This window comes from Taeniopygia guttata, chromosome Z (assembly GCF_048771995.1).
Source record: "Taeniopygia guttata chromosome Z, bTaeGut7.mat, whole genome shotgun sequence".
NCBI classification, from domain to species: domain Eukaryota; kingdom Metazoa; phylum Chordata; class Aves; order Passeriformes; family Estrildidae; genus Taeniopygia; species Taeniopygia guttata.
In genome coordinates, this window is record NC_133063.1 from 25,606,885 (window position 1) to 25,632,448 (window position 25,564).

The 25,564-nt window shown below is 39.1% G+C and overlaps 1 protein-coding gene across 8 annotated transcripts in view; it reads left to right on the forward strand.

The window, feature by feature from the left end:
- The window catches only part of FER (FER tyrosine kinase), a 167,102-nt gene that overhangs the window by 31,364 nt on the left and 110,174 nt on the right, over positions 1–25,564 (forward strand). For 7 of the 8 annotated variants that reach the window (XR_012052731.1, XR_012052732.1, XM_072921702.1 and 4 more), the window contains 4 exons: positions 13,547–13,730; positions 16,589–16,726; positions 17,552–17,671; positions 23,641–23,763. Coding sequence is in view for 6 of the 8 variants with exons in the window: in XM_072921702.1 (XP_072777803.1) it covers positions 13,547–13,730; positions 16,589–16,726; positions 17,552–17,671; positions 23,641–23,763 (565 nt within the window). In the remaining 2 variants the exon portion in view is untranslated. Of the gene's footprint in view, positions 1–13,546; positions 13,731–16,477; positions 16,530–16,588; positions 16,727–17,551; positions 17,672–23,640; positions 23,764–25,564 lie in introns of those variants that run through there. The other variant, XM_072921707.1, reaches the window with a different exon arrangement.

Here is a 25,564-nt window from a genome sequence, read left to right on the forward strand (position 1 = left end):
ACACATATATGCTACCAGTGCTTTCTCTTGGAAGGGGTAGGGTTATTTCTTCTGTACAAAATAAAGCTTCTAGAGCAGGAAACCCAAGGGAGTGGAAAGAGATTGTGGTGACTTCTTCTGGAGTGTGAGACCAGCTTGGATGTACTGTTTCCACTACACAGAGACATGCAGCCCCAGGATGTGCTCTCCTCACAGACCAGCAGGCACAGGACAGAGAACTGGCTGGAGGTACTTAATACCTTGCCCTGACAGTATCTGACAGCAGTTCAAAAGATAGAACATTAATTTTTGCTATTTTTATGCTCTATTACTTACTTAGGATTAGGCTGATAGTTTTGGTGAACTCATTCTAAACTCAGAAGTTTAGATGTGGTATTCTGTAAACTTGAACTCTGAGTATACACAAATAGTTTTGGGATTTTTTTTCCCATTATTAAACTGTTCATTCTTTTAAATCATTAATTTGTTAAATAATAATTGGGAGAAATCTATCCTCTTCTCAGAAGCTGGTTGAGAGGAGAAAAGAGTAAATGATTTTATTTGCTGAAGAAATACATTAATGTAACAATCTTGCATGACGTAAAAGGGAAAAGACGTTTGAGATTGAAAGTAAATCCTATCTTGTTTCTGTCTGTCTTTGTGATTTTCGTCTTGTAAAACCTCTGTTAATTGAGATCACTGTTGTTTCCTATCTTGATTGGCAGAGTGATGGTAAGGCTGGTGATGCACTAAATTTCTGAGTGTGCTTCCAGAGACAGAACTAACAGTCAAAAGTGTCCTAGTTTAGTGGCAGCAATTTGCATAAAAATTGCTTTGTAGATAGGAATATTTAAAAGTATAAATTGGGCGTGGAGCAGCTGGAGAGCAGCCCTGCAGAAGCGTCTTGGGATGCTGGTGAATGGCAGGCTCTGCAGCATCAGCAGAGTGACAGGTGTCAGTCATCTGGGGTGCATCAAACACGGAACATCCAGAGCCAACCAGAGGGGATTGTCTTCCGTATTTAGTGTTGGTGAGGCCTCACCTGGAGCACTCAGAGTGGTTCTAGGCCTCACACTTCAGGAAGGATGTGAAGGCTCTGGGATGCTCCCAGAGGAGGGCAGTGGAACTGGTGGAAGGGCTGGAAGGGCTGTGCTGTGAGGGGCTGCTGAGGAGTTGGGGTTTGTCCATTTTGGAGAACAGGAGGCTGAGGAGTGACCTCACTGCTCTCTGCAGCTTCCTGGGGAAGTGCAGAGGGAGGTGCTGATCTCTTCTCCCTGGGATACAGGGACAGGACACATGGGAAGGGCTCACAGCCGTGCTAGGGGATGTTCAGACTTGATGTTAGGAGACTTTTATTCATTGAGAGAGTGTTTGAACATTGAAATAGGCTTCTCAGAGAGGTGGGGGATGCCCCAAGCCTGTCAGTGTTTAGCAGGCATTTGGGTAATGTCCTCCAAAACATGCTTTAGTTTTCTGCTAGCCCCGAATTGATTAGGCTGTTTAACTTCTTGATTCTTGTGGGTCCCTTCCAACTGGAATATCCCAGCCTGGCCTAGCCTTAGGGTTGTGAAACCAGGCTCAGTATAGGAGTCCAAATGATTCAAAAGTCATGTCACTGGTGTTTTTTTTGGGATCAATATGAACTATTGTATGAGGAAGTAATTTTCATAATTACCTATGGTATTTAGATGTTTCTAGCATTATAGTATGAAATATGGAATTTAAGGAGATAATTTGCATCAGGAAGGTCCTGAAATCAGTTAAATGGGTAATATGGAGTAATCAATTATAGAGCAAGTTCTAAAACCTGTGTCTTTCCTAATGCACAATGAAAATCTATATGGAAATCAAACTATATGGAAATAGAACTGGAGAAGTGAGAAGATTATCTCCAAAAGCAGGGTGCAATGATTTTTTTTTCAGGAAGTAACTGTAAGTTGTGTAATGTATTGTATTGATAATCAGTTAACATAAATATACATAATTACATAGGTTTGATGTATAAAAGTAGTCTTTTTCTTCCCATCATATCTAGGTTTTTAAAAGATTTGCTGCAATTTAAGTGCTTAGTCCATACTAAAATTCAGTTGAGATAAAGACCATGTCCCACTAGTACTTGCTCCAGTTTCAGTCTGTGGGGCAGCTGAGTCAAGTTTTATGATTCTCTAATGTAAAAAATATTTTTATTGTATTAAAAAAATATGTTTATAGAAAAAAGAGCTATTTGAAAGACATGGCCATCTCATTCATGAGTGTAAAGAATGTGTTCAGTACCATAATGTAAGCAAATAATGTAATGGAGTGTTGTTTTTCAGGTACAATTAAATTATGCTCTGTGAAAAGGTGTATCTCCAAAGTTGAAATAAATAAGGAAGTGACTGTATTGGAGTTTTGGTATTGATAAACAAATGTAAAGACAGCAAAATACTCAGAAATTGTCTCTGTTGTTGAAAATGCTAAAAAAAGGTGTAGATGGAAAGAAAAATTCAGTTCTGGAAAATTATTGAAAAACAGCAGATATAAACGATGGGAAATGTGTTGTAGATCACTATATGCATTGACAGCTTTATAGTTTAGTGCTGGTATTTACAAAAATAAAAGTTTCTAAATCAAACTGAAGAAGAAAAGTTTTTTTCTGTCTTAAAAATTGTTATGTGCTCAAGATCTGCATACTTGCTCAGAGAAGGATTGTTACTTCCATAAAAAAAAAAAAGGCAGAGGCTCTGATTCTCCCCTCTTTTTCATGTTAAAATTTTCTGATATTAACTACTGTGATACTTAGTGAGATTTTAATCCAGAAAATTGCAACAACTCTGGAGCCAAGCTGCTTAATGTTCTGTGGGACTTTACCTGTTCTCTCCATAATCCTAACCCCTAAGGTTGCTCCTTCTCTGTCCCTCCTCATCCATCCTGAGGCAGTGCTCCGTGCACTCCAGCTGCTCTCTCCTGTAAAGGGCAGCTCCCTCTCCTTGACTTCCAGGACTGCTTTTCCCCGGGAATCTGAACTCTCCATTGCATAGCTCCAGTCCTGCCTCTGCGATCCTGACAATATCCTACCCCTACAGCTGCACACAGACACCCAACTCACCGCGCCTACTGCTCACGCTGCATACAGTGATACACAGGCATGTCATCCCAGCATGCTGAGGTCCTGGAAGGGATTTGTGGAACTTCTCACACTGGTGCTTTGCAGGAACCTTCTTGCCCACCTGCACCTGCTGATTTGTTTTCTTTGTGATTGATTCCTTCCCATCTTACCATGCCCTTTCCTTAGCAGTCTCCTTAGGACTATGGGTCACTCTCTCCTTCCTGTGTATTTCCTAGTTTAAAGCCTTCCTAATGAGGTCAGTCATCTGACTGACAAAAATACTTTTACCCTGCTTAGGAAGGGTCTTCCTATCTTTCAAGCAGATGGTGGTCTGCAAAAAGGATCCCATGGTTTTAGAGTCCAGACCCCCATGGCTGATGCTGGTTCTGCAGCTACTTGCCAGCCTGTACTGTCAGTGCTCTCCTTGCACCCTTTCCCTTCACTGGCAGGATTAAGGAGGACACAGCCTGGTCCCTTGTACTTTTCATGTCTGTCCCTAGGGCTCTGTAGTCACTTTTGGTACTGTCCAGATTTCCCCTGCAAGTGTCATTGCTGCCCACATTGCTTATGACATTGCCTCTGCTGCTATTCCCTGTACTTACCTATACCCAGAAATTTGGATGGATTTGCTTTTTGCAATCTCTGAATTACAAGAGATGGTTATGTCCCTGGCATATGTTTTAGTCCTCAGTTTCTGTGGATTGTTAGCCACAGTTCTATTTATGTATAAAGACTTTCTGCCTTCTTGTTATTAGTTTAGATACTCACCTTGTTCTTCTGTTTTTCATTTTTTTTTTGTCTATTTCCACAGTTTTAGCGTGTTTAAGGTTTCTCCCAGTGTAACCGTACATTGTGTCATTGTCTACTTTTGAAAATAAATGAAATTAATTGTCAGAAGCTGGCCTTGTGTAATATTGTGTCATTGGCATATCTACATGGGATGGCATTTGTTATGTGCTGAAGCCAAAGGTCACGTTTCAATGCCAGGAGCTATAAATCTAGAAATTTAGTTTGTTGTGAGCCAAGCTTTTATAATGATCTTTCTTACCTCTTTTATGAATACTTTGTCATCACTTTGGAATGACTGAATGTCTAGCTGGAAGGAGTTGGAAAACCTGGGAAAGAGGGGAAAAACCTGAGCTCAGTGGCATAATTATTTATTTTAAAGCCAAAATATGTGTGAAAATTTCTCTATCTTCAGCGTTTATTTCCTTAGGATCAGCTTCCCTGAGGCATTTGCGCTGTACATTGATGGTGATTTAAAAAAAGATAAAGTAAACATTATGAGCTGAAATTTTTCTTAGTTTATTGTCCCATCCACTATTTTTATTTCTATTCCAGGTGATTATTAGGTGACAAGAGTCTAATGATTATGATTGCAAGAACTTTGGATTAGCAAATCTGTCTTTTAATTGAATAGACTGAAACATTCTTTTCCTGGATGGCTGTTTGTTTCCTGGATGATTTTACTGTATGCAGTAAAATCTTAAATGCATTTCTATTAGAAATTGAAATACTAGACTCCAGAATGAGTGAAAAAGCCAGCCATTTCTTTGTAAATATAAAACTTTCATAATTGAATTTTGCAAGCTTCACAGTACAGTTTATGGTGTAACATATTGTATACCCATCAGTTTCTATTAACATTAAACTGTTTTGTCAACAGCTGATGGCAGTAGAATTATAATTAGATCTATTTATGAAATTCATTGTAGAGATAAAGAAAATTGGATGTTTTCCTCTGTGCTAATTGATATGTAGAACAACTGTGTATGCTGCTTCACTGCATTTTGCTACTTTAAAAAACAAATTACAATATGAAAATAATACTGTAACTGTGTTCCCTGAATTAAATATAGATCCAAGACTCTATTTTAAAGTTGAGTGAATATGATAATTTGATTTATGTCACAATTAGTTGAGGTGTTCTGCTGAGGAGTAATGTGTAGCAAATGTATTTAGTCCTTAAAACGGATGGGAAAATTAGATACTTTAGATGCTAATGAGGTTTCTGAAAGAGATACAGTATTACTAAATTGTGAGTTATATGGATTTGATAATTTCAGTGTAAATTTTCAGTTTAGTTTCGCTGTTGAAGGTGGTTTGTTGCAGTTCACAGGTCACAAGCCCACACTGATGGTACACGGTATGATTTCAGATGTGCTAATATTTCATAAGCTGAAAACTGATAAGGAATGTATTTTAAACACATGCACAGACAACTGGTAGGTCTTAAACTACGACATATGGAGATAATTTTAGATTATTTGATCTAGGGCATGCTTGAGTAGGAATAGCCAAACACAGAATAACCCAAGAAATAATGCAGCATTTTTGCCTGTGCTACCGCCTTGCCTTACTCTTCTGGCTTCCCTGAACGGTGCCACTATGGACCAGCTTCCAACAGCTTTGTCCTCTCCTTTTTCATCTAGTCTTCATCCTGTAACTGTACATGACCTCTTCCCTTCCCTTCCAAATTCTCTTCAGTCACCTTCCAGTATTTCCCCATGTTCCACATACCTTTCCTTCTCCAGAAAGACCTTATGGTGTTTATGTTTTACCCTGAAGATGACCAGATTGACTCTGTAGCCTACTGTATTTTGAAAAAAGTCTGTATGATACTTCCGTATAATACTCTGAAATTAGTTGAGGTTTTCGGGTCAGGAATAATGTATATACAGGAGGAATTTAGTTCCAAAGGCAGATGTGAAAATAGGATTTTACACCATCCTGTTATGTTTTTGTGCTGGTGTCAGACATGCATATTTGGGGGTGTTTAATTTCTGGGATATTATTCTGATGTGTTGGATTATTTTTCCCTTTATCAATGGACTGCATTTAATTTAGAAATAAATAGTGTGGGCTTTTTTGGGCAGGAAATAAAAAAAATTGGTCTCCTCATGAAACATGAGTTTAGATGGTTTGCCAAAGACAAAATCTATGTCTGGCTAAAGTTTAAGATAGACTTGTGAATGTTATCTCTCCAAAACCGTTCTACAGAAATTTTTAAAGTGGATTGTTTAATCCATACGTACTTGAAAAATTCTCTGGTGGCGGCTCTGGAGATGTGCTTTGTCTTTGTTGTAACTCAGATAAATTGTAGTGTAGGAAATCTGTACCTTCCATGTACAAAATTAGGTCAGCAGTTGGATTGTTTTCAATTAAATAAAAGACATAATATCCTTTTAAATTTATTAATCTGTGTTTGAAATGTAGCTGACAGTGGTGCAAAGTAGCAAGTTTCTGGAGAGCCATAGGAAAGTACAAAGTGATAGAAATGTGCTTTGGCTTCATGGTAATTTATTACCTAGGGAGTTCCTGAGTCAGAAGTGCTGTCCTAGTTCTTAGTAGCTCTTCAGGATTGTTTTTCTTTTTTTTTTATTATTTTTTGCATACACTTGTTCCTTCACTGTTAAACCATGTTAAGGTTTTTTTTGTTGTTGTTTATGATAACTTTTACCAAAATAATTTATAGATTAGTTGCATGCTCATTGAAGAAGATCTTTGTTTTTACTCTTTCCATATAATGCCATATAATGTATGGTTTTTACATTGAAAGAGGTTGTGCAGGTCTGTTAACTGTGTCTCTCCTTACATGTCCTCAGACTCCTAGTTCTTCAGGATCCTTCACTGTAGCAATTCTTTCTGTATTTGTCTTGTTTCCTACCTATCTGATGGTATTGCCATTTTCTAAACCTTTTGTATGTCAGATATATCCTCCTTGAGGTCAACAAATTGCATACTTTTAAGTGAATTTAATCAGTAGCATAACAACCCAGTCTATTCCTTTGCTAAATAACATTGTGTTCAGCAGCTACTGAACACTGAGCTTATATTTCCATCAATCTTGCTGTACTGACCCCAAGATCTCATTTCTATGTGCATTTGGATTACTAAACCAGAATAGTTCTTTACCCATGTGCACCTCTCTAAACATGCACTCTGTAATTTACTGTTGATTTAATTAGTACCTCTCAAGGTTTCTGTGTTGGTTTTGCATGGTCTGGTTTTTGGTAGTGATGGGGGTCACAGAGGTGGCTTCTGTGAGAGCTGCCAGAAGCTTCCATGTCCAGCAGTGCCAGTCCCTGAAGGCTCTGAAGATGGACACGCTGCTGGCCAAAACTAGGACAGTGACAGAGCTTGGTAATGCCTCTGTGATGACATATTTAAGAGGAAAATCAAAACAAAGGGAGCACAGTTTTTTCTACCCAGAGAAAAGGAGGAGGGAAAACAGCATGGAGACACCCAGGTCAGTGGAGAAGGAGAGGGAGGAAGTGCTCCAGGCACAGAGCCGAGATTCCTCTGCAGGCTGTGCTGAGCCCATGCTGGAGCAGCTGTGCCCTGCAGCCCATGGGGGCACGGGGAATGCAGAGATCCTCCCGCAGCCCATGGGGCAGTGCCCGTGCTGGAGCGGGTGGATGCCTGGAGGAGACTGTGATGCACTGGGAGACCCAGTGGAGAGAGGGCCCTTGCTTCTGGGCTGGAGCAGCCTGTCCTTGGAGGGCTGCACCCGTGGAAAGAGTGACCCATGCCACAGCAGTTTTGGGAGGGCTGTCTGCCCGTGGGGGCAGTTCGTGCTGCAGCAGGTGGGGTTTGGCTGCTCCTTGTGAGAGTGGACCCACACTGGAGAAGTTCATGGAGAGCTGTCTCCCATGGGAGGGACCCCAGGGTGTCACAGGGGAAGGATTTCTCTCCCTGAGCAGCAGAAGAACCCCTCGGGTGATGAACTCACCAAAACCCCCACATCCTGTCTCCCTGCACTGTTGGTGGGAAGGAGGTAGTGGTTGGAGGGAAAAAGGTGTTTTTAATGGTTTATTTGACTTCTCATTATCTTCCCCTGATTTTGTTAGTAATAAATTCACCTTGTACCCTTAAGTTGAGCCTGTTTTGCCCTTGGAGTGTTTTCTTCCTGTCATTATCTCAACTCACGAGCCCTTCATTAAATTATTTTCTCTCTTCCCAGCTGTGGCAGGGGAAGGTGGGCAAGCAGCTTTCCTGGGTGCTTGGATTTGGCCAGTGTCAAACTATGACAGTTTTTTTTTCCAGTTCTTCACATTTGGTTTCCCTGTTTGCTACTTTCAGACAACATCTTCATCATCATTGTCTTCATCACCTCATCAATTAGACAATTAAGAGTCTAGCTGGTATTCCTGGGACTCTCCGCTGAGTGCCTACTTCCTCCTGTATAAACTAATCATAATATTTTAGCTAAAACTATCTCAAGTACCTTTGAAGTTTCACAGCTAAGCACCATCCAGTCCTCATAATTTGTTCTCATTTCATTTAGTCTCAACAACCTCTTTTCTGACAGCTTAGAAAAAAGAGATTCATTGACTCTTTCATGAAGTAATATTTCATCCTGGAAATATCTGAAGGTCTGAAGGAAAAAAAAAATCTTTTCTTGTACCAGCTCCTTTTATATGGTGACTGTTATTTACTTTTTCTGACAAGGTTGCTGATGCCAATGTATATGAAAGAGGATTTGTTACTGGTTTTCCCTCAAGTTTTTTTTTTAGTTTGCCTTTAATGTTGCTCTGTTTTGATTTATTTGAGTTCACAGTCCCTTGTGTATTCCTTATATGACACAGCTCTTCAAGGTCTGCTTCCAAGCAGCTGTTTTGCCGCTTAGCTATGAATGCTTACATTTTCTTTTTTCTCAACTGCTTTATGATGGGTAGTAGACGTGTTTTTACTTAGATAATTTATTTTATGTTTATAAGAAATGCAGTGGTCTGAATGAGATAACTTTAGGTAGCATGTATTTATCTGTGCATATACTTGTGACTATGCACTTGATATTTGCAGATATGAGATTAATTTAAAATTATCTTAGTTCCTGAAAAAGGAATGAGATACTTGGTAAGTATCAAGAAGACAGCAAGGATGTCATTAAAAGCTTGTGTGTCTGTTCTGGTTATAGATGAAATAGAGTTGATTTTCTTCACAGTAGCTGTTGTGGGGCTGCATTTTGGATTTGTGCTGGGAAAAGTGTTGATAACATACCCCACACAGCTGTGCAGTTACTGTGGCAAAGAATGGGATAGGTGTGTTCATGAAGTACCTTGTAGTTCTGCAATTCAACCCTCAACCAGTCCTGTCAGCTTGAACTTGAGGACTTCTGGTCTCAGTGGTGCAAGGCTGAGGCTGTAGAGCCAATCCTGATGAGGATATCAGTGTGATAGGGAAATGTTGAGGTGTAGGAGAGAAGCTGCCCGTTTTGAGCAGGAGTAACAGTGTGAGGGTTATATACAGCTGCTTATATGTAGACTGACTGCATCATTGGATTATTAGGAATATAGGTAGCAATAGGAATGCTTGAATACAAAAATTTAATATATTTATAGTGAATCTAGTTTAGGAAGACTGTTGCCTTTATAAAGGGCAACGGGCGACCTGGTTCAGGTGAGACAGCACGGCGGTCTGGCCTCTCCAGACCGCTCGGGTTATCGATAAAGACACTGGCACCAATTTGGTGGACGATCGAAAGCGTTTATTATCTCATCTCATGGGTTTAAACAGTCTTGGGGGTCTTTGCTACGTCAGAGGGGGGTTGGGGGGTCTCAGGGGTTAGTCGGGAGTGGAAAGTTACCGGGGCAGGTGTGGCTACATGCTTCTGGGGTTAATAGATAACGTGGGGCAGGGAGAGGGGGAGGGGTCTATCTTTCCGTCACATCCCGTGGTCTTCCGCTCCGCCTGTCCCTATCTACTACATCTCCCCCCTCCTTATCACATACAAAATGAGGTAGTCGTAGATATAGGCACTGGGGTGAGGTACAAACTTGCAACTTGTTAAGGAAAGGGTGGTTTGGTAAATCTGGGTAATTTTTTCAAAGCAGGTGTTGAAGGCTTTAGCTACTGACCGTGTTTGCAGTTTTTGGTTTACAGCATTTGTTGGTGGCCTACGAACAGAATGTTTGCCCTTTCCAGACGGGCCTGAACAAACGAGACTAGTTTGTTCAGCAGGCATGATCCTATGGTAATAGCTAAAAGCAGTATTGCCAGTGGACCTACCAGGGCGGAAATTAAAGTGATGAGCCAAGGTGATTGATTGAACCAGGATTCAAACCAGCTCTGCTGGGTCTCCCTGTCTCTCTTTCTCTGAGCCAGTCTGTCTCGGAGTTCTGCCATGGAGTCTTTAACGACTCCCGTATGATCTGCATAAAAGCAGCATTCCTCTTTCAAGGCTGCACACAGTCCTCCCTGCTGCATGAACAAAAGGTCCAGTCCCCGCCTATTTTGTAAGACCACTTCTGAAAGCGAAGAGACTGATTTCTCTAAATAGGAGATGGACTTCTCGATCCTCTGCAGGTCCTCGTCGATGGTTATTTGCAGCTGAGAGAGTCCGTGCTGTTGGGTTGCGATGGCTGAGACACCCGTGGCTGTGCCAGCTGCTCCCAGGCTAAGCAGTATTGCGATAGTTATACCTGTGATGATTTCCCTTTTGTGGAGTCTGTTAGGTTCCTTGAGAAGATGGTATATCTCTTCGTCTGAGTGATACAAGACCCTAGAATAGTTAGAACTTGGACACAGAAATCGATAGAGTTATTAAATTTGGCAAGGAACATACAAGGACTCACTCTGGATCTCTGGCAAACTTATATCCCGGATGTGGATGGGACCACTCTCTTATTGGTCCTCTGCGGGGAGTGTCCCACTTGCACTGGTGGGGGGTATTGCTGTGGAGTAACTGAAGGGGGTGTCTAAAGCAATGCTTTCGTAGGAAGGGGGTTTAACATCATAGCAAAACTAATAGGGGTTAGTCAGGTTTGATTTGGTTTCATTTAGGGTTAGTAAGGTAGCTTCTAAACAGGTTGGCTATGTGGAACACGAAGGATGGGGTATTTACTGTGGTGATCTCTTTGAACACCTTGTCACTTGATAGATGTTGCACGACCCACCTAAATAGCTGATGAGGGTAGTGGCCTGGGCCAGCTTGCCCCCCGGCCACAAGCTTCTAAACAGCAAAATTGCATAAAGAAAGACACTGTGCATGTTTGGGTCTCACCGCCGTGGGACTCTCAGGTGTTGTCTGGCGGTTTGGTGGTCTGTCATCTCTTTCTGGAGCAGGGGTGTATGTGTCACGGGGATGGTTCACAAGCGTGTCCTGCAAACAAGACTCACAGCTTCTCATTAGTTTTGTTTTGAGGGTAAGGTTTGATCGGCAGCAGTGGGTGTGCAGCAGTGGCTCTCATAGTTTCACCATGTGGGGGTCCCGACTGCCACAGAGGCAGCACGTCCCTCACACTCTCGGGGGCTTTCTCCCCACTTTCATGGCTAGGGCTACCCAGGGCCAGGGGTCCCGTATCGGAGCGTTCCCCGCTGACCCTGCTTGCGGTGGGAGGAGGTTGAGTTCGGCTCGCGCGCCCCCCCCCCCCCCCCCCCCCCTTCCGTGTTTCCAGGGGCTGGGACCTGCATTCCTTGGCGAGACGCCGTTTTTTCTTGCAGCTCCAAGGGGTATTTTTCCCCAGCTGGTAAAACTGGGTTGGTTTGTATTGTGACCGCTTTTCGGTGCGGCTTAGAACTCTACTCGGTTTTGTTTTAAACTGTGCTGGTTCCGTTTCTTTGGTTTCGGAGTCCCGGCCGGCCCCCGCCGGCTCCTCCGAGCCGGCGGAGCTGTTGCCGGGCTCCTTGCCGGAAGTCAAATGCCGGTGCACTTCCGGGGCTCGGTGCCGTTTTGTTCGGCCCCGAGCTCGCTCCTCCCCGCGGGGGTGGCGCCGCTCCCGCCCCCCGGGCTCGCCGCGCCTCCCGCGGGGGGTGGTTTCTCCCTTATATGGTGGCGGCGCCCAGCGCGGCCGCTGATTGGCTCCGCGCTCCGTGCCGCTCTCCGCCTCTTTCTCCCGCGCACGCGCGCCCCTGAAATCGCGCGGTTTCCGAGTTTTCGCGCCGAGACTACCAGGGCCCCGCCCCTCTCCTTGGCGGCCAGCGCCATTTTCAAAGGGATAGCATGGCCACGCGGCCGGGGCTTTCTCCCGAGCCGTGGCTTCCGCGATCCTGGCTTCTCCTGCCAGCTCCTGCCAGAAGCGCTCCACGCGCCACTGCGTCTCTGACAACGGATCGCGGACCGGTGGCGGCGGCGGGACGGAGGAAGCTGCGGTCTCTCGGGGGGGTTTCGCGGTGGGGGTTTTTCGGGGGTTTTTCGCGGCGGGGGTTCTTCGAGGGGCTTCCGCGGCGGGGTTTGCGCTCTGATCTGGGGAAGGGGGTGTCGCGCTGTGCCCCCCCGGGTCTCCGTTCCCGGGCGGATCCTCTTCAGGGACGGTCTGCGCTTTCGGCCCCCCCCCGAGCCCGGGTCTAACTAATAAACACGTATGCGCTGCACTCTGCGTCTCTTGCTTTTCTATTGCCTTGCGCAGGGCCTTTTCTACCTTGCCCCGTGCCGTAACGCTCTCGCCACTGCCTGAGGATTTCGATTCCCCGGCCAGCGTGGCTGTACACTGTTCCCATATTCCCGGACGCATGGCATCCACTGAGCATTCGGTTGCCCCAAGCTCAGGCAGCCTTGCTATAGCAAGATAAAAGTCCTTGAGCTTAAATTCGATACTCCATTGCTTATAATTCACACTCACGACCCATGCGACGCTGTCCATGACGCTCGCGGATCCTGGGACGTCTCCCTGCGCCTGGATACGGTCCGACCGCTCCGGCCGCTGCTCCTGTCCAGGCGTATCCCGACAGCCGGGGGAATTTTTCCTTTTTTTTTCTCTCCCGGGTTTCGGCACCAGTCTGTTGCCTTTATAAAGGGCAACGGGGGACCTGGTTCAGGTGAGACAGCACGGCGGCCTGGCCTCTCCAGACCGCTCGGGCTATCGATAAAGACGCTGGCACCAATTTGGTGGACGATCGAAAGCGTTTATTATCTCATCTCGTGGGTTTAAATAGTCTTGGGGGTCTTTGCTACGTCAGAGGGGGGTTAGGGGGTCTCAGGGGTTAGTCGGGAGTGGAAAGTTACCAGGGCAGGTGTGGCTACATGCTTCTGGGGTTAATAGATAACGTAGGGCAGGGAGAGGGGGAAGAGTCTATCTTTCCGTCACATCCCGTGGTCTTCCGCTTCGCCTGTCCCTATCTACTACAGAAGACATCTCTTTCTCTTCTAAAAATAAAATTTTGCAAATAAAAATGAAAGCTTTGAGATAGTAATGCATATGAGATGTCTTTCTTCTTGATAGTTGTGGTTTTTATATACTTTTAGATAAAGAATTCTTACATTTCTGCTCAAAGATAATAACCTTTTTCTTACAAAGTTTATTAATTAGAAAACCTAGACATTTGATAATGTCAATTAATTAACAATTACATTTGATCATGTCAATTAATAATTAACTAATTAATTGCAAGTGGTTGGATTTTACCTTCTTCAGAGAAGTACCTTAAAAATTACGGTAGAAAAAGGGGCGAACCTGACATAAATTTACCAGGTGTGTCATCTGTAGGCCTGTATACTTTTTAAATCACCATGTGCATTTTTGTTTTGTTTTCTCGCAGGAAAGGAGACAGAGAAAGCCAAAGATCGGTGTGAAAAAGCCACTATGAAACTTCATATGTTGCATAACCAGTATGTGTTGGCACTGAAAGGAGCACAATTACATCAGCACCAGTATTATGATTCTACACTTCCTCTCTTACTTGATTCACTACAGAAGATGCAAGAAGAAATGATTAAAGCCCTGTAAGATATATTTTTAAATATTTCTAACTTGTAAATTTTTATGTATAGTATTCTAATTAATTTATAAGAACAGTTGGAAATAAGAAGCTGTGAATCATTACTTATATATCGGGGATAACAGTTGAAAAAAGTCTATCCAAATGATGCAGATGGTATTTGTGAGTGCTTACTTAAGAAACAAGACATCATCTTCTTACAAATTCTTATAGATTGACTGCAGTGTTTATATTTGACCTCATGATTTTTCCTTCAGCTAATAGACTATACCAAGTTTGTTGCCTCTCTGGTAGTCATTATTATGAAATTCCACCAGCAACAAATTTGGTTTAAACTGCCCAATTGTCCTGAAAGTGATTGCAGAAGAGCCACAGTCAGATGCATAGTTAATGGTGTGGGTGGGAGGATTAACAGGATTATGTAAACTTGATTTCACTGTAAGGAGTCTACCCTTAAAAATACTATGACCTCTTTCCTAAAAGATCATTCTTACATCATTACAGAGTATGTGCAAAGTGATGATATCTGAAAACAGATATTGAGGACTTTCAGACCTCCTTTCTAGTTTTGAAGCACCAAAGGGTGGTTACCTTTTTTTGTAAGTGGTCTTCATTCAGATGTGAAACACTCTTATTTAATTCATATTCTTGCCTATTCTGAAGTCAGAATTTGTCTTGATTGCAGTGTGGAGGAAGTGAGGGAAAGTTGAAGATTCCACACTTTATATGGTGGAGGCATCATTAGCTTCCCTATGCAGTAACATTTTAATTTCTTTGGTTCAGGTGCTGGTATTGAAATAAATCTTTGTAGTACTCCCTGTACACTCCTTTTAATTTTGTATGCAAGATTACAGCAAGAGGCTACAGTTAAATGTGTGTGCTCTAATTCAGGTGATTTTTTTAGAATCACGAGATATAATAATCAACTGAGGAAATTTATGGTGGAACAAGAGCTTATTGAAACTTATCTTTGCTCTTCCTGGAGTAAAAACCTGTAAAAAATACTTTTGTCACTACATAGACATTTTTGTGAGTTCTGAATGTATTAGAAAATTGTTCTATTATAATACCTTTGGTGCACATATAGAGATGCTGATTTCAAATGCAGAGCTTAGTGTGAGAACCTCTGTGAAATTAAACTTCCTCAATTATCCTAATTTTGCAGGGGAATTAGTTTTTTAAACCTAAAAACGTATAGAGTAATATTGCTGCTGATTTTTGTCCTCTTTTTTGTCATTGTAATTGATATAGATTCTTTTTCTCTTAGATATGGCATTGCTGTAGTTCATGTTTAGCTATCTTTTCATCACACTCCATGAAGTATTTTCTGGAACTTTTTCACACATGATATTCTCAGAAAAGACAAGATTTAATGCCTTCTCTTCTCTGTTTTCTGCTCAGTACAAGTGCACTGAAAAAAATCCTATCATACCATTGTTTTTTACAGAGCAAACAAAACTTGAGATATTTCCAGGAAAAATGTATTTACACTTTTTTCTCTGCATATTTGGCTAGCCAAAATCCATTAGTGTTTTTTGAGTGGCCACCATGCTTCAGATCCTGGAAAACTATAAAATTTATCAGAGATAAAAATGAAATAGGAAATAATTATGAAGGTACATTAGGAAGGGAAACTAAAAGTTAAGAAGAATAGAAGGATTTTCCGAGTATGTGTCACCAGATGCTATTAAGAGTAGTGTCACACTACCACCTCTTCCACTTCTCATTTGGTTTTTCCCACTCTTGGAAGCTTGAGTGTCTTGTATTTGAGCACAGCAAGTTCTTGGTTAATTTTCTCTCCTTGTTTAAATATATGCTTACTTGTGATTTATGCCTATTTTTGTTTGAATGACAAATAATATATATAAAAAACATTAGAACAAGACGGAAAATCAGTGTTGAAAGGAAATGCGTGCATTTCTGTAAATCATTATCCCTTATGCCAGATTATATTTTGTCATGAAATATGAAAGTCTTCACTGTTACAAATGGATAATACAATGACTGGCTCTCATAATTAAGGGTAATGTTGTGTGTATATTAAGAGAAGTACTGTTGATGTATGGTTATGTTGTTATAGTTTGTTGGGACATCCTGTCTTCTCCCCGTAGTCCCCTTTTCCTGTCTGTATGGTTGCCATTGGACAGCCTTGGTTGTCAGGGTTGTTGGGCGCATCTGGAGGGAGGTTGTGTTGCTGTGACCCTTGCACGGGCAGATGGGAATGGGAAAAGCTTGTTACTAGGAGGGTGCATGACAACCCCTGACCTCCATCAGGTTGTAGGAAAGTAGTCTTCACCAACAAACAGCAAAGAAGAGGTGACTGACAGACTTTGGGAGGTGCCAGGGTTGGCTGATGCGATTTCCCCCCTCCCAGGGGTATAAAAGCTGGAGCCATTTTGTGGATGAGTCTCTGGCGGTTGGCCAAGCTCCCAGTGCTGGCCTATTTCCCGATTCAGTCCTTTGTTGTGTCTGTTGAGGTTTAAAAAACATTTGAAATTTTAATGTGAGCCGTAGTTTCTCACATTCAGTGTAGGTTATAACAAGCATCGCAAGTCCTGTGTGAAGGAGTGTCGTCGCTGAACTGTATACATTCCCTTTCCTCGTAATCTCTCCAGTTCGTAGTTTAGCTATGCTGTATGTTGGTGCACTGAAATCAACATAAGGAGCATGGTCTTAAGAGACTCTAGACAGCCTAAACCTGTAGAGGAAAGTTTCTTTGAATAATATATTGTCATATTTTTCCCTTTTTAGCCAGTTGGAACAAGACTTTGTAGAAACAACAAATTGAAAATTTGAAGCATCTTCAATGCCATCTATGCCTTCAGTGCCATGTTATACACTAGACTTTTTTTTCCTCTCTAGAAAAGGGATATTGGATGAATATAGCGAGATCACCAGTCTTGTAACAGAAGAGATTGTGAATGTCCATAAAGAGATCCAGACCTCAGTGGAACAGATAGACCCTAACTCTGAGTATAATGACTTCATAGATACTCACAGGTAAGCATTTGCGTCTCATTGTTTCTTCTTGAGAAAACCCTGCAACTGCTTAAGTGTTCAGAGGAATTTGTTTGGTTCCTTTTACCTTGTTACTTTAAAAACTTCATCCTAATTTCAAAATTGTTTTACTTTGCACATACAGAAGGCTGGCTGAACAGACTGTTTTGGCTGGCTGTAGAAAAACAGATTTCCAGTTACATGAGAAAAGCCAAAACTTTGGTACTGACAGCAGACTACACATTATAGTCTAGACTCCACGTGAGACAATTTACTGTTTATTTGGATGCATTTGGATTCTGGGCTAAACTTGTTCTAGTTGAAAGTGATCTCTAGGTACCTTTGTACTCTGCAGCTATTGCAGGTTGAGACTTCAGAACATGCAGATAATGCAAGAAAGTTCTTACTTAAAAAGTGTATTTCCCATTTATTGAACTATTACTCTGTTTTAGTGTATGAAGAACTAGCTCTAAGACTTCTTGTATTATCTTTTTGTGGTTGTTGTATGTGAATTGGTGGTTGTCATGTGCAGGTTTATGATAGAAGCAGGTAAGAGTCACCCATTCACATTGGTAGTCTTTGAGAACCTTGATTGTGCTGTGAACTCGATTCAAAGAACTGTAGTGTGTTTTATTATCTCTTGAGCCTTTAGCATTAAGTTTTTTTTTACAGGAAAAAGAATATGTATCCAGTTGCTGTCTATCATTGTATTTCATCTATAATTTTAACTATAGTTAATGAAATACTTCAAAACCTAATGATTTGCTCTATGATCTACTCAAAGATACATGTTGATTTTGAAATTATAACAATTATTTACTAAATTAGGTCATCAGAAGTTGTTGAACAAGAAATAGAGTTTGATACATCTTTACTAGAAGAAAATGAAAACCTTCAAGCTAATGAGATCATGTGGAATAATTTAACAGCAGAAAGTTTGCAAGTCATGTAAGTCTTTACAAATCTTTCATCCTTTGGAAGTGCTATTCTATGTTATATCTATTCTCACTTAGATCTTTGCATGGCTGTGTCTCCATTTTTAAGGTCTAATTTTCTAAGTGTTATTTTTCAAAAGAAAAATGACAGCTTTGCATACATAAACTGTTTAACAGTTTTTAACAACGTATATTTTAAGGGAACATGATGAGAAAACTGGTTTTTACATTTTAAGGTAAACTTATATTTATGAATAAAATTTTGACAGTTAGGTAGTTTGGTAGTTAAAAGTCAGTATTGACTAGCTAACCTTTCTCAACAATGAGCTATGGTGTCTCCTGATAAATATTTTCAGGCTACAGACTCTTTCCCATGCTGGTTGTACTGTTCTTTGCACAAAATACTTCTCCTTAGTCTCCTCCAAAACTTGCCCTTATTTTCAAAGTATGGAATTCTCTGTGCCAGTTAATAAAATTCCCCAAATCTATGATGAGTCCTCCTTGGGAAGGTGCTGGTTCATTTTCCCAAAAGTGTTTCCACATTCACTACCTTAGGAAAAACAGCAAAATATGTTGATGAAACCACTGAGTTACGTGGTCACTGATTTAAATCACTGTATAAAATTTTCATGAATAAATTTATTTCTCTTGTTTTTTAAATGTTTGCTTTTGTTTTGTAAAGGAGATTGTTATTCATTACTGTAAACTTTAGAATGCATTAACTTAGTAACACAGATGTAGCTGTTGTATAGCATTTCACAGAGCTTTTACCTATTCGGGATGATGAACTACCTCTCGGTGTTTTGTTAATATATTGCCTAGTTAAATATCTTCATAACTTTTACCAAGTTCACCTTTAATCATTTGTTATAGGAACGAATCGACTGCTGAGATTATTATGTTTGTATATTATCAGCCTCAGCTTTTGACATAAAGTGGTCTCGCGTGGTCATCTGTAAGATTGCAACTGTTAATCATGCATTAAAAATGGGAAATTCAGGATTTCATTGGTTGATGTTGTTTTTGCTGTCTGCTGTATTTCAGTTCAGTTCAGCCTTAACTGAATTATTTTCCCCTTGGAAAGTATAACTGATGCAAATAAGACATTGATGATACATTGTGGGAATTTTTACTTTTAGTTTTCTTTAATTTAATTTCACTTCCTTAATCAAACTATGATCTTTATTTCTTGTAGATTTTCCTGAAAACAAAAATCATTGTGAACTATTTGCAAATGTAAACATATTGCTGTGTCTATTGCAGGTTACTCTCATCCCTGTGTTTTCTCAAAATGACAGAAACTCTGGATTTTAGTAATTCCTTTTTAAGGTTGTTAATCATCCTCTCTTTTTTCTCCACATAATTTGATTACTTTCTGTAAATCTATTCCATTGATAATTGAATATTTTTAATTCAAAAATATTGAAATATATTTTAATATGAAGTATTGGCCTATTTAGTCATGAAGCAGCTTTATCTTATGAAAGGATCCAATGATAATGAAGCCCCCCCCCAATTCCTTTAAACATGCTTCTCTTTTAATATGTTCTGCATCATTACTATATCGAGATTATTCCTGCCTAAACTGTGAAATGTTGTACATCTTGATGTACTTCAGCACAGTAGCAAGAAATATATAGATACGGAGCCTCCCTTTTCAACAGAATATTAAAATTTTTGAAAGAGTCTGTCTTTGGCTTGCCTTTTGTATCCAACTGTTTAGAAATAAGACAGCAGCATATCTAAATAAAAGAGATAAAAATCTTGCTTTTCTGATAAATATTTCTGATTAAATATTAATTTTGTTATGAGTGTATGTCTGTATATTTACCTACATATATACGTTTTCAGTACAATTTTCATAGTGTCCTGTTGCAAACGATTCATCTGCTTGAAATTATTTTGCAAATTGGAGAAATTTTATGGTGTTACATTATTTCTGGAACTCAAATCAGGTAGCTCTTTTAAGCATTGCTGTCTTTAAGGTGTTCACTTTATGATACAGATGTAGGGTTCTGAGAAAAACAGATAAACCACAGTAGGTCAGACCAAAGGTAGACACTCAACTTTCTTCATTCCCATGTTAGATAACAGGGAAAAAGTCTTGAGAGGAGAACAAACTGGGATGATCATATAATGCTATTTCCTCAGCCTCTGATAATTTTCATTTCTGAAATATTTTGAGATAAATGTCTTTAATAGCCATGGAGGTAGTTTATAATATCCTTGGAAGTACTTTTTTTCTGTGATCTTTTTCAGTCAGGTTCAGTGTTTAAAAGTATCTGTTGTACATAGAATTTTTGGTCAAGGAATTCCAGAAATTAACTTCCTATTTTGTGAACCTGCTGTTATCTTTTTTTTCATTTTATGACTTAAGCTTTTGTTTTGGAAGAGAAGAGGAACAATCTATTCCTTTCTGCCTATGATAATGTAAATTTCTGTTCACCTTCTGTTCTGTGACCTCTTTTTCAGAGCAATCTTTTAGCTTTCATCTGTTCTTTCACAAAGTTTACTCATCCTTTATCCATATGGTTGTCTTTATTTGAATGTTTTCAAGGTTGCTATATTGGGTTTGAGATGAATGACTAGAATTTCACAGGTAATGCAGATATACAGTTTAGAGGGAGGCCTTCCAAGGTTTCATGTGCTCTTATTCTGTTTTGGTTTTAACAAATCCTAGAGAAGCATTCAATTTGATTTTCTGATCCCAGCAGCTCATCAAGCCAGTGTTTTCAGGGAATTACCTACTGTATCTCCAAGATCTTATTTCTGAGCAGTACTGGTCATTTTAGATGCATGCTTCATTCTCTACATAAAAAAAGCTTTGGGTTATTTTTTCCCCACAATATATTTGCCTATTTCCATATGTATTGAAATGACAGTCCAGGTACAGAGTATCATAATGTCCAGGATAATTCTTTTTTATTCTTCACATTCAGCCTTACTCCTTACTCAAATAACATTATATGATCAGCATTCTTTGTCACTTTTCAAATTGTCTTTTATTTGGATTATTATGAACATAGTCAGCAGTGCAGATTATTTATGAAGTTCCACTGTTCCCTGGGACTGTAAAAACTGTTCATTATTATCGTGTTTGTCCTTTGCTTTTTAATGTGGGTGAGAACCCTTCATTTTTGTTACAGTTCTCAGTAACTGTCTTTACTCATATACCTTGTTAACTGTGGTTTTAGACATGTTGTTACAGTCTTGCTTTAAATCCACTAAAAAAAAAAAAAAAAAAAAACCCAAAAAAACCCCCACCCGTATTTCTGTCAACTGTGTATAACTGGAAATTTGCAAGCAAGAGAAGTCTAATCATTTATCCATGGTTGATACCTTTTAAAATGTCAGCTCTGTACATGATGAAACAATAGAAATTTGACTTTTGATCTTCAGTATTAAAGTCATGGCCTTGGATCTTTGAAGTGCTACATTATGTTTCTGTAGAGAGTGGCCTTCAGTATCTACCAAAAAAGTGCACATGGTGGATTTATTTCACAAGCATTTAAAGCATTCAAAGGCTTATATTGATTTATAATCAATAATATTTGGTTGAATCAGGTATTTTATTTACTATACAATAGAAAAATGACAGCTTTGCATACATAACTGTTTAAAAGTTTTAACAATGTATACTTTAAGGGAACATGATGAGAAAACTGTTTTTTACATTTTAAGGTAAACTTGTATTTATGAATAAAATTTTGACAGGTAGTTTGGTAGTTAAAAGCCAGTGTTGACTGGCTAACTTTCTAAACAATGAGCTGTGGTGTTTCCTGATAAATATTCACAGATGTCACTGAATAATACTGAGAAATTCTGAAAAGTGTAGCAGAATAAGAGTTTTATACTTTGAAGAGTTATGTGTTAAAAGCTGAGAGGAGGCAACCAGAATAAACTAAAGGTTGATCAGTGAGCATAGTAATATTCTGTTATTCTGAAATATGAGTTCTTTAAGATCAAGCATTTATTTGAATTGATAGTTGCAGCAGAACAGAGCTTTAAACTTAAGAAATATAAATGAAAGCTTTCCATGTAGGGGTGTTCTGTGATTTTTAAAGTGTTATAGTGATTAACTGTTAAGTCTTTGAAACCCTTTTGTAAACTGATTGTATCCAGAAGGCAAATACAAGACCACAAGAAAATTCCTTTGGCAAACTACAGCCAAGATAATACCAGACAGATACAGAGTTATCAGCTGTAGCCAGTTTGAATGAAAATTCTTGTTTAAACAAAGAATAGAAGTGGAGTGCAAGTAGGCAAGTGGTTTTGGTGCACCTGGTAGCTTTTTCTTTTCTCTAAGATAAATAAAAATGTCCTGAAGTATCTCAGAAGCTTCAGAAAGAACTCTGTCAACTTAATGTTTGAATCTGATGCTGGAATATAAAATATAAAATCTAATGAAGATGCTGTATCTGCATGTATATACTAATTTCTTTTACTGATGAAGTCTTATCAGTTCGTTTTTAATTTCATGACTGTTGATGCTGGATCATTAGATAAAACATCTGCTTCTGGTAAATCAGTTGTTAACCAAATACAGTGTTGATTAAAATTTTATTTAGAAAGCAGATCAAAAAGCAGTTAAATTTTTTAAAATTACTTTATTTAGTAAGGTATTAAAATAAAAAAGTTAGTTGGTAATAAGTTGGAGACTCAGTATAAGAAAACACAGATTTTGACAGCCTAAAACTAATAAAAATGTATATGAAAAGCAGAGCTGTGAGGATGTAACTTTGAGGGAAATGTTTTAAGTATTTATCTTATCTCAGAATAAACACATGTAGAAGGTTTGTCTTTTGGGAAATAAATTTTGGTCTTTCGCTCTGTTGCTTTTTTTAGTGATTTTAGTCTCCTAGAATTAAGTGCATGAATGAGTACGGATCATATATATTTAACAATGTATAAAATATATTGGGAGGAGAGGACTGATTCAGTGTTTAGAACCAAATAACTCAATTTGGTGTATATGGATGTGTGGAATGTACCTCCTAGATATTTAGAGAGTTGAGTGTACCACTCCCTGGTCTGGAATGGTTTTGGGCCCTAGATCTGTGCAGTGGTAAATGCTACATACATTTTGTTTGTGTTCCACTCTTTACTTCAGTAGTTTTATTGAAATTGGGCTTGAAAATAGAGGGGAAATGAAGTTAAAGATATGCAGATAAATGACAAAAAGGAAACAAGATGTGCATGCTTATTTATTTTTAACAGATTGTTCTGACTTAACAATTTCTTGATTGGTACATATTTTACAAGTTGTCATTATGTAAGCCATTTACATGCATTGTTTAGAATGCAAATGTTGTTGTACATTCATGGATTTTTTTTGTTATTGGAATATTTACCAGGATAATTATGAAGTGTTAGTAATGGTTAAAATGTAATACCCCTTCTCTGTTAGTACTGAGTGGTTTTATACTTTAGTTTGTATTAACCATTACTAGAGACTGTAACCTAAAAAGGATAATTTTAAGGAAAGATACAATCATTATTACAAGAGAAGGTGATGGTTTGTACTTTTACTATTTCTAAAAGTAAATACAACCCCATTACTGATTCTGTGTATTTATTTAACTCATGCTTTATGAGTCAGAAGGCTTTTGTCTTTCTTACAGCATCTCATAAATTAGCAATATATTAGGAAGACATAAATTTGTGGAATTCATTGCATATTCTGGAAAAAATACTTTCTTGCTAGGAGAACCTGTAGGCAGGAGATCATTCTGTTAACCTTGTGTGTATGCAGAGGCTCACATAGAATCTCTAACAATGCAGATTAGCAATGTAAAGGTCCAGCCACGCAAAAAAAAAAACCCACAAAAAACAACAACAACAAAAAAAAACCTATCACTAAATACTGACTAACATAATCTAAACAATAATGCTCTTTTACATCTTCAGGAAAAAGATTACAATGTTTCCAGATATATACAGTTTATGAATTCACAGGTTGGGTTTCTGAAATCTGTTTTACAGGTTAAAAACAGTAATAGAAGAACTGATGCAGACACAGCAAACCCTTCTGAGCAAAGAGGAACTTGTTTTGGATCTAGAGAAGAAAATAGAAGAGTCATCTAAGACATGCGAAAAGAAATCTGAGTAAGTTGAAATTTAAATTTCAAAATACAGTAGTTTGAGGGGGAAAAATGTCTATAATGCAATTCCTAAAACTTAAATGAGAGATAACCTTCACTGATCTTGTTCTGCTTTTATGTTTATCAGTTACTGTGAAAAACAACAGTAAGTTAGTTTCTTGTCTCTAAAATAAACCTTGCCCACTGCATACCCTAACTCATTGAAGAACTGAGCAGCTCTGTAAGTTTAAGATAATCGTCATGGTTTGGCATGGCTCAAGAGCTGGGCCTTTCATTAATTCAGTTCAGCTTGTTCAAGGGAGATAAGTGAGTTCAGTTGCCTTTCTGTTTGGCAGAATTCCTTGTGGAGGTGTAATTCTGTGAAACGCTTTCAGAGTCATGTGCAAGACTTTCTTACGCAGTAATATGTTTGCAACTTGTCAGCTTAAGTTCATTCTTCTATGCATTTTCTTTACAGAAGTGTAAATGTAAAGAATGTGAATCTCATACCCTGAAGTACTGCAGAGTAAATGCCAAATATGAGAGATTAGTGAGTGTTTTAGTGCAGCATAAATAAAACATTATTAAAAAGAATCTTCTTTGGGCAACATCTTTAGGTTTTTCTTCTACCTTCGGTTAGAAAAAATATTAACATACTCTTCAAAACTGATGTCAGTACAACAGATAAAGAAACCTTTTGTCTGTAGTGATATTTTTCTGATTCTTGTTGCAATCAATCTTAATCTTACTAATTTGGTCATAAATATTTGTTTACAGTACCAGTAGTGAATTGGAATGCAAGTCCTTTAGGTAGTCCTTCATTCACTGAAGAAGTCTTGATGCTCTTTGTTGATGGAACCTTGTCTCATGAAACATCATAAAGTATTTAATTCTCATCCAGAACTTTATTTTTGTATCTGTTGTCAGTGTTTCAAATAGATATTTTCTGTCCTTTCTTTGGTGAAGTTCACATGCACTCACAATGTGTTTTCCAATTTTTGGTTCTTGACCAGTCTTCTTTGCTGTATGCTACTTAAAGGATAAACTATATTTAAACTAGTTGAGTTTGATGGGGTGTTGTTTGGTTTTTCCCGCTCAGTACTGTTTTGTTACCAGTTATTACTCCTTGAAAATAGTTTAGACCATCACTGTATTTCTTACTGTGTGAAGGCTTCTCTGACTGATCCTTTAGCAGACGTTTGTGGTGTTGAGGGGATAATTTCAGTTCAAATTGCACCAGTACCTGTTTGTCTTATTAAAAGGTAGGGAATCTGGTGTAGATGTCTAGCTGTACAGTGAAGGCTTCCCTGAAATCATCCTTGTTCTGACTTGTCATTGATGATGCCTGCCTCCAACAAGCAACCTTTTCACCTTTTATCTGCGTGCAGAGTGATCAGGATATTTCAGGATGCTTACTGTTCCCAGAATATCTTGTCCAACTGTTGCACTGGGTTTAATTATGACTGCATTAGGTTATACCTTATGGCAATGTCTTGGTACTATTATCCTGGCACTAATATCCCTTTCCATCTTCAAAAGACGATATTACCTTCAACACAGAAAATGCTTTAATTGTATTTTATTTATATATGTATATGTCAAGCATACCATCTGCCCTTCCAACATGATAGCATATTGAATATTTGGGTTTTGATTTAGTTCACCTTTTTACCACTTTCTCATATGTTGCTCTTATCTACAGAGATTCTTCATAAAAGATCTGACTCTGTGAAGTTGCTAGTAGCTATTACTAGCGACGAGAACTTTGCAGTTTCTGCTCAGGCACACCACAGGCAAATAATTTTATAGATTCTAATTCCTCATAC